Source organism: Lutjanus erythropterus, chromosome 13, assembly GCF_056507025.1.
Source record: "Lutjanus erythropterus isolate fLutEry1 chromosome 13, fLutEry1.hap2, whole genome shotgun sequence".
NCBI lineage: Eukaryota > Metazoa > Chordata > Actinopteri > Lutjaniformes > Lutjanidae > Lutjanus > Lutjanus erythropterus.
Window position 1 is genome coordinate 38,593,985 of NC_139329.1, and position 9,617 is coordinate 38,603,601.

Below are 9,617 nucleotides of genomic sequence, written 5' to 3' on the forward strand. Positions count from 1 at the left end.
GGACTGTTTTAAAGACTTTTTCATTTGTAGATGCAGCAACAGCCTTAGATGTTTTACCCTGTTCTCACAGATTGTAATCAAAAACAATCTTGTTTCCACCTGAACGCTCTCATCTCAGTGATTCATTGCAGTCTCTCCCCACAGTCCAGCTTCTCTGCCATGTGGGCTGCACCCACTCCCAGCAATAAGTCCTCTGCTGGGCCTGGCTTCTGCACCAAGCGCCGTTCCCCAGAACCACCTGCCCGCGCTCAGCTCTCTCCCTTTCAGCACACTGTTGTCCGTCCCCCTCAGTTCTCATCAGACACAGGTGCAGCCACTTATTTTCATTAGTGTCTGCAGCAGCTCCCCTCCCTGACCACCGTCACTCCGTCACAGTAACTTTACACAAACACCCCACAGAAGAACAAGTCAGATAACAGACAACCACTGGTACCCATTAATTTGATGTGTCGTGACATTTAAAGAAGTTTAATGAGTTTTTTGGATCGGCACCTGTCAGACACTCCTGCCAGTTCTTTCCCTTTGTTTGACATTTAAACAAACCATTCATCATCAGGGAAATAAAAATGTGTCTATAACATCAGTCTCTTGATGGAGTTTCAGTCAGCTCACAGTGGGGACTGCGAGGGTGACTGGTGGGCTGGTTAGCCAGTGACCCCAGCAGGTGCTAGCTTGATATTGTGTACGTTTTTTGGGTTGGGTTAGCGATAGGCCTGGGCGAAAAAAATTGTCGCTGGGGAGAGGGACATCAGAAATTACCTGCTAGCCTGTTGCCAGTGCAACCTGATCCTGGGAAGCAAAAGATGAAGACGGACAGAGATGGAAGTGATAGATAGATGGACAACTTTCAGAACACTGCTGCATGTATGATTAACAATTATTGATATTGTCATGTAACTTATCAAGAAAATATTTGAGCTGCATTGCCAAGGCCTAGTCTGGGACAAGGCTGGGGAGGTTAAGGTAAGGAGAAACAGACACTGGGAGCAAAAACCTGAGCCTGCAGAGGCTGAGTTGCTCTTCTCAAAGTCGGATAGCATCATAGCTGGGCAAATGTTAGCCTGGAAGTTTATAGCCAATCAGAGACGAAGAAGAGGCAGTGCTTCCCAAGGCATACTGGGTAAGTCAGAAACACTTTATCGATCCCCAGAGGAAAATGTTCCTCTCCTGTCTTTGTGCACAGTGGGTTTACTTTAATTACTGTAGTACAGTGTCTCAACTCAAGGTCGATTTAGTAGCTTTTCTGGAGCTTTCAATCATATTACACAATTTTCATCAGCAGATGAAAGACATGCACATGTTCAGGTTGTAGGACTTCTCCTTCATGTTGCCTGAAAGCTTATTCTTCTTCTGTCTTGTCCTTCAGTTTTTATCTGAGCTGCACAAAGTTAGATTCTTTTATCACTGTTGTTGACCTTTCTTGATTGTCATAGCAAGAAGTTTTCTCAGTCTATAAGAAAGTCTTCTGTCTTGACTCAGTGTTGTTGTGTTCTGCTGTAAACAGCACCAGAGTCCATCTCCTCAGTGCCAGCCGGAGCTGTACTGTACATAATCCCACCATCCTCAGGGGGAACAAGTGTTTCCCTGACAACACTACAACCACGGCGTGTTTCTGTGTCCTGACACGTTGCGTAACACCACAGGGCTTCATCTCTGATGTCTCCCCACGGCGTTTTGTTCCCTTCATTTCTTTCGAGGCACGAGTCACTGATGAGCTTTCCGCGCAGGCCACTCAGAGGGCTCACATTCCTGCAGTAAGCCTATCTCATTGACCCCCCACCCAACACCCTAAAAAAAGACAGGACCATCAGCGGCACGGCAGCCCTCCCCTTTCTCTGGGACCAGTAGACAAATGATGACTCTGATTCAACAGTAGTTGTCCACAGCATCCCTGATCTGCAGGAATCTGATGGAGGACGAGTCGATGAGCAAGAGGAGATTCAAGCAGGAAAGCGATAAGATTTAATTAAGAACACAAAGACAAAAAAGTGTGAGTAAGTTAGAGATTTAAGTGTTCTAAAACACGCACAGAGCTATGAGTACCTTTGGGTCTCGCAGGGAGCTGAAGAAGTACGAGGAGGTGGACGAAGATGAGCTGCTGGCCACTCTGTCCTCTGAGGAGCTCCAGGAGTTGGAGAGGGAGCTGGCCGTCCTTGATGACAACATCCCCATCGGCCTGAGACAGAAAGACCAGACCGCCAAAACCCCGACAGGGACCTTCGACAGGGACGCTCTCCTGAAATACTGGGAGGACGAGAAGAAGAACCTGGTGCAGGACGAGAGGACGTCGTACAAACATGGACAGGTGAGAGGGATCATCAGTACTCAGCTGCAAGTTTTGAAAGGACAGTAACTGCAAGTTTTTAATCGTACATCCCTGCTGATAAGTTACTAATAATCCATCAGATCTTTTCAAAATAAGGGTGCCAAATCTTTCCAAGCTTCTTGGTGCGTTAAAGGATGAGCGAGATTTTACCAAATTTACATGATCCATCTCACGACATCAGTATTTCTTATCTTCTGGGTTTGAGTTTTCAAAAATAAATCTCATCTGCAGCTGACTTTACATGTTACAGCAGCAAGGAGAGTTTCAAAAACGGTCCCTGCTCGCTCCTGCGTCACCACACAATGATCTGTAACTTTGACATAAAAACATGTTGACTGTGATGGATTATCTTCTTGCAGTGACTTGCAGTTTGAAGCTACTGCAGGTTGCTTTTAATAGAAATGAAGTGAAACTAATGGCTGCCTGAAAGGAAGGAAATCAATCTGAAAACTTTGGGAAAGGATCAGCAGTTTATGACAGTAATGCAAAGAGACAGGAGTGCCTTTAATTTGAATTAATGGCAGCACCAGAATACACTTCAGTAATTTTACAGATTGCCACAGTAAACACTCAACAGCTACAGTCAAATGTGTGTTTAGAAACGTTGTTGATTACTTGAATCAATAGAATTAAAGTCTTTAAAACTGCAGTAGTTAATATTTATTGTTAATCAAAGAACTACATGTATTTTAAAGGGGTCAAACAAAAGAAAAATCAATTAAAGCAACTTAATACCTCATTTTAGCATTGAAACAACTACTGTCTTGGTTGCACACCCTCCAAATGGCATTGCTCACACAACTAGAGACGATTAATAGAACAGAAGAAAATTGCAAAATATACTTTCAGTCATTTTTCAAGCAAAAATGTCAAAGATTTGCTTCAAGAGTCTTTGGGTTTTGGACTGTTGATTGGACAAATAAGCAAGTTGAGGATGTCGCTTTCGGTGCTGGGAAACAGTAATAAGTATTTTTCACAACTTTTGACATTATATATACTATACAGTTTATTACCTGTGGAAATAATCATCATGAATCAATAAAAAAAACAAACAGTAGCTGCTGTTCTATAGATCAGAGTGAACATTATGTTGATTTACACTTTGTTGGCGGTTGGAGTACAAAAAGTCACAGATTTATTCTGGATTTGACAGAAATATTGTCATTGTACTGGACACAAAGACTGGTCCCAGAATCAGTTTTAAGGTGACTGAACATACAAGCCACAAACTTAAAAAAAAGTATTTAGTGCTAAGTTACTGAGTAATTTAACTTTGGAACTGGCAAGACACACAAATAAATCTAACTGTCAACACTTTTCCATATATTTATGTTGCTCTTATGCTTAGTTATAGATAAATCTATACATTTAGATCAGCAATTTTTAAATTACTGCAGAAAATATGCATGAACAACATGAGTGGCATTTTAATGAATGAATCAGTTTGAGTGACACGTCTAAACGTCTCTGACAGAATAAGACTCATCTATCTAAACTGACGCCCCGACGGCAGTGACGGAAAAAATCTGAAAACAGATTCAGTTTCAGTTTGGGATTAAAGGAGCACTCCAGCTATTTTTCACATGAAGATTGGTTTACATGTTGTAGTTGTTTATTTGTTTGTCTCATGTTGCTCTGGAGGAGAAAATAATGACATCACAATAATGTCATCGAGAGTTATCTTGGCTTGGAGACATCACATTTATAACACAACTGTGTGTTACAAAGACAGCTTAATTGAAGATGCTGTCCAGTTGCATTGTGGGAAATGGAGCATTTGTTTTTCACAGCTTTGTACAGAGTACTCATTTAATTAACATTATTGTATGTTTATGTTGTCCTCTATAATTCTGCATGCATGTTTAAACATAAACCCACTGGTTTAATATATATAATGATGTAGAAAGTGTCACGTGTCCACGTTGCTGGAAAACAATCTAAAAATAAAAGACTGTCTCAGAAATGCCAGCTTTAATGACCGCCTGCCAGTGTTGGAGAGGGCTCTTAATTAAAAGTCAGAGGCTGGAGAATGTCAGCGTTCGACCTAATTTTCTGTGCTCTTGTCATGTGCAGGAGGGACGCCAAGATAAGAGCAGAGGGGAGCGAGTGACAGTGACCACCAGCGACGCCGGCAAGACTCTGGACAGTGACAGGAAGAAGGTCACACCAAAGGGGAAGAAAGTGCAGAGTGTCAAAAAAGATGTGAAGGGAGACGAGGCAGAAAAGAAAGATGAGTGTAAGAAGGAAGCTCCGATCAGGAGTAAATGTCCTCAGAAGAACGGTTTGTCAAAAGGCTCGAGAAGTGAGTTGAAGAGGACTGAAATGACAGACCAAAACCTGAACGTGACCTCTGACAGACTGAGTGGGAACCCGACAGTCATCGACAAAACTCTGGAGCAGATCCTGTGCGACGATCCCACCGTGAGCGAAGTCAACATCAACAACATCGAAGACATCTCCCAAGAAACCTTGCTTCGTTTCGCCGAGGCCCTGTGCACAAACACTCATGTCCACATTTTCAGCCTCGCCAACACCCACGCAGACGACCGTGTGGCCTTTGCCATCTCCAAGATGCTGCGCGAGAACCAGTTCATCAGAAACCTGAACATTGAGTCCAACTTTGTGTCTGGTCAGGGAATCCTGGCTCTGCTGGCGGCGCTGAAGGACAACCGGACGCTGGTGGAGCTTCGCTTCCACAACCAGAGGCACATCTGTGGAGGGAAGGTGGAGATGGAGATGGTCCAGCTGCTGAGGGAAAACACCACCCTCCTAAAGCTTGGTTATCAGTTTGACCTCCCGGGCCCGAGGATGACGGCAACCAGCATCCTGACGCGCAACCAGGACCAACAACGACAGAGGAGGCTCCAACAGAAAACGGAACAGAGTCCTCCAGAGGTGTCGGGACAAGGTTCAGGTTCGTCTGCAGAGAACAGACCACCAAAGAAGATGTCACAATCTTCTAAGACTGTTGAAAATAAGAACAAAAATCCCCCTCCCACCCCTCCGTCTCTAGACCCGCCAACGAGGAAGATCGCCGAAATGGTCAAACAGCGCGAAAGTTCAAACAGCACGAAGAGTCAGTCGAATCAAAAGAAACCGAAGTCAAAGAAGCTCAAGAATGGCGCCAATGAAAAGGAGAGCACAGATATTCTCAAGGACCTGAAGAACGCCTTGAAGCCATCACTGCAGAAGAGACGAGACGAACCGTCCCGCCTGCCACCGCCGCAGAGGTCGAGCCGCGACGACCTGATGGCGGCAATCCGTGGGAGCAGCATCAGGTCTTTAAAAAGGGTAAGACTCCGTGACCAATCTCTGTTTGAGGTTTGAAGGAATTTTGTTTGGCTTGAGTGAAAGCATCACAGGCATAATTTAGCTTCCCAAAGCCATTAGACTCCCTCAGTGTGAACGCCTGCTGTCATCAGACGACAGACTGTCACTCTGTGAATTCCTTGACTCTCTGTCAGGTTATAAATAGTTTGACTTCTTCACCGCTGTTTGATAAGACTGACGGCTTACAGAGGAAGCTGCTGGGAACAGAGCAGACACACAGAGTGCCGTTCACGTTTCCACTCAGTTTAAACACAATGTAGGAAAGGATAGTGAGGGACAAATGAAGAGTTCATTCTCAAAAATAATAAACCAACACCAGTTTGATATTGATATTCACAATAAAAAACTCATAATTTATGACCCCCCCCCACATACACAGATATCTTATCAAAACAATCCAGCACCTGTTGATTGTCCTTGAAGTGTCCAACAGTAAAAGTAAATCATAATTTAGGAAAATAAATAAAACAGAGACATCAGGTTTCACAAGTGAAACCTTCAAATATGCAATCTCACAATATTGCGCACAAAATAAGTTGCATAAAATGAATTGTCGAGCAAATCAGGGTTCAGAGTTAATGGGTCATAAATCTATTTACCCGGAGTCAATTTTTACAACTGTTTTATTTATTAGCACTTATCAAATCATTTCAAAGACTTAAGTTATCTGTAACATTTAATCAAGGGCTACAATGTCTAAAATTCATGTAAAATGCAAGAAAATAGTGAAAAATTCCCATCCCAGTTTTTCAAAGTCAATGTGATGTCTTCATACGTCTTATTTTGTCAGTTCAAAAACCAAAGGTATTCAGTTTAATGACATAAACAAAGAAAAGTGGGAAAATTCCTTGTTTGAGAAGCTTAAAACAGCAGGTTGACAAAAGCAACGGAGAAAGTCAGGTGACAAAGAGCACGCAGGTAGGAGGCTGGTGTGGATGGACGGGTCAATCGCATCCAGACTTTCACCTACGAGGCTGAAGTTTGTGTTCTGTGTGACAGCAAAAGTCACCACTGACTTCGTCTCGTATAGCCAGACTTCTCTCCACAGCTGCAAAAGAGTGTCGAAGGGGAACTTGTTCTGGGGTGATACTTGCACATTGGGAGGCGAGCTCTGGCATTAAAAAATGAAGCACTACTGTAAAAGAAAAGGTAACCGCTGTTAGCTTTATGTTCGTGCCATCATACCATGAATTTGTCGTTTTCAGCAAGTAGGTTGCAGCTCACAGGCTGTTCTTGTTTCCTGGGGACTTTGAAAATGTAGATAGCTGATGCCATGATGTGGCTTGAAACAGGCAACCAATAGCAGACTTATACCTGCAGTGTGCATCCGGTGAATCACACTAACACCGACTTATTTAAACATACATACGTAAGTTAATTTACATAAGGTAATGGAACGTAATGTACTTAGATAATGATCATTTCCTAAACCTAACCAAGTAGTTTTGGTGCCTAAACCTAACCTGTCTATAGAGCTGTAGTTGGTCTACCACAGAAACTCTTGACTGACTGAAAATCTATCTATTCACGTTATCAAGCAAATTAATTCCTGCACTTTAACCATTTCTTTTTTCACACACAGTGACCTATATCGTTACCTGCATGTCTATCAAGTAAATGTACATACAGCAGCAACAGAAACACACATGCTGACGAGGATCACAGCACAGAACTGGCATCCGAACAACAACAAGGTTAACAGTAGCTTAGTTAAAGCTAGTGTTAGCTTAGCTGAGCTAGGCTGTCCCTCAATATCCCAACAGCTACTGTAGGAGCAGCCACATTAGCAACATGCTAACACCAAATTCAGCAGGATAACATACAAAATATAAACCGAAACACCATAAAACAGGTCAAAACTTGCAGCTTTCCCGTTCGTAGTCTGGTCAAGGACATCTGCTATCAACCTATCACTGAGCCTGAACTGTTATCAGCCCTCAGAGTTAAATCCATGCATGCACACACACATACGCTGACATTAAAAATAAACTTTTTATCCACTCAGCTCCCCTGTCCTCTGAAGCTGGAGGCCGATGTAGAGATTTGTGCTGGTACTCTGGTATGGTGTCAGTTAGTTTAGAGTGGAGTATAAATATCCTGTCACTCAAAAATAAAATATATCAGGTCTGCATATATCCGTCCCTCCCGCCCCCACAAGTAATGGATTAAGAAGCACATTTCTTCTTAAGAAAGTAACAACAGCAACTGAGGGACCAATGAGAATTGGGACCAACCGACCAGAGGGTTTCAGCCCTAATGGGCTATGTCATTCAGGGAATTATTCGTGAATTACCATTTCTGTCATTTAGGTCGGCCTCCGAGGACATATTCTGAACAACCTCAGGTGCAAAAAACAGAAAAGTATAAAATGCAACACCAGAAAACAAATCATGAAGTCAAGCCATTTAAAACCAGTCAGTTCAGCTCTTCTGCTGTTGCTTCTGTCAGCTGGTTTTGACACAGTTAACCACGAAATCCACCTCTCCAGTCTCACTGAGGTTGGTATCTCAGGTTCTGCCCTCTGCTGGTTCATGTCCTACCCCTTAGGGGGATGTTTTAGAGTATCTTGGAGGGAGAAGTTTCCAAACAACACAATTTGTCCACAGGCGTTCCTCAAGGGTCAGTGCTCAGCCCTCTTCGGTTCTCAGTATACACCACCTTGCTTTGTGCAATAATCTACTCCCATGGTTCCTCATACTATTGCTATGCCGACGATACCCAGTTCTTCCTGTCATTCTCTCTGGAAGACCACAGTCTTGCATCTCTGTCATATCTAGCTGATATCTCGACATGGATGAAAGACTGAGCTCATTGTCATCCCAGCCAGTCCCTCTATACAAAAAGAAAATCAGTATTCAACTCGAATCCACCCAACTCACACCTACAATGTCTGCCCAACACTTGGGCACCGTGATTTATAACTATTTAACCTTCAAGGTCCACATGGCACTACATGGTACAACATGAGGAAGATAAGACTCTACCTATCTGAACATGCAGCACAACTCCTGGTTCAGGCTCTTGTAATATCACACATTGTCCACTGCAACTCCTTTTTAACCCGTGAAAACTTTCAGTGTAAACAGATAATAGGAGTAAAAGTGAAATTCCATACATCATCTTTTCTTTTACAAACGGACAGACAAAAGTCAGGCTCAGTAAAAGCCTCTGACTGTCTGTTTTGAAATGTGATGTCTAAATTAAATTATTTTTGTCTAAAGACTGGATGGATGTTTAAATCCTAACGTGTGTGTGATATTTGTCATTTCAGGTGGATCTGTCAGAAGCCTGAACTCACCTGCTGATCCCACCTGAACTGTTCTCACTTTGTATTGAAATATTTCATTTTTATTTCACACTAAATGTCACTTAACAGTATTTAACTTGTCACAGCGTAGCAGCAGACTGCATTAATGTGTTCCAGATTTTATTGTTGTATTTTGTTACTGTGTGAAACCTACTGTGAATCTGTAATAAAGTTCATGCTCTGAAGCACGAGATTCTTTCATTTTTAAACAAGGAAGGCCTGCAGGAGCTTTCTTTGTCTTTGTGAGGTATACTCTGTCTCTGAGCTTTGGAGTGAGTTTTTACTTATGAAATTATTAATTACACATCAATGGGTTGTTTAAGATGACTCTTCTTGTTACATGTAACAGCTCTTAAGGACATCATTACAGTTCATACAACAGCTTCACATGTGGTGACCTGAGAGGAGAATCAGCTCACTGTGATCTCTAATAAAGACCACGCTCAGAGGGATTAAACTCCACTACAAACTAACATAGAGAGCGGTTATGTGAGCCGACTGCAGCTGCTGCTTACTGTCCATCAGCACACAGGCTAACAGAGCTGAATGCATTACAGAGATCCAGACAGGTTTACACTGAAGCTACATGACAGGTGATTTGTTGTTACTCTCTATATTACAGCTAATGATGTGGTTCATAGTGAATTCTCTGCT

General features: G+C 42.7%; 1 protein-coding gene across 1 annotated transcript; it reads left to right on the forward strand.

Annotated features, from left to right (window-relative positions):
* The first annotated feature begins 468 nt into the window (after positions 1-468).
* Positions 469-9,148, forward strand: lmod2a (leiomodin 2 (cardiac) a). The gene is made up of 3 exons (XM_084733661.1): positions 469-2,305; positions 4,400-5,617; positions 8,928-9,148. The coding sequence occupies exons 1-3, from the start codon at positions 2,036-2,038 to the stop codon at positions 8,946-8,948; spliced, it is 1,509 nt and encodes a 502-aa protein (XP_084589787.1). The 5' UTR covers positions 469-2,035; the 3' UTR covers positions 8,949-9,148.
* The last annotated feature ends 469 nt before the right edge of the window (positions 9,149-9,617 follow it).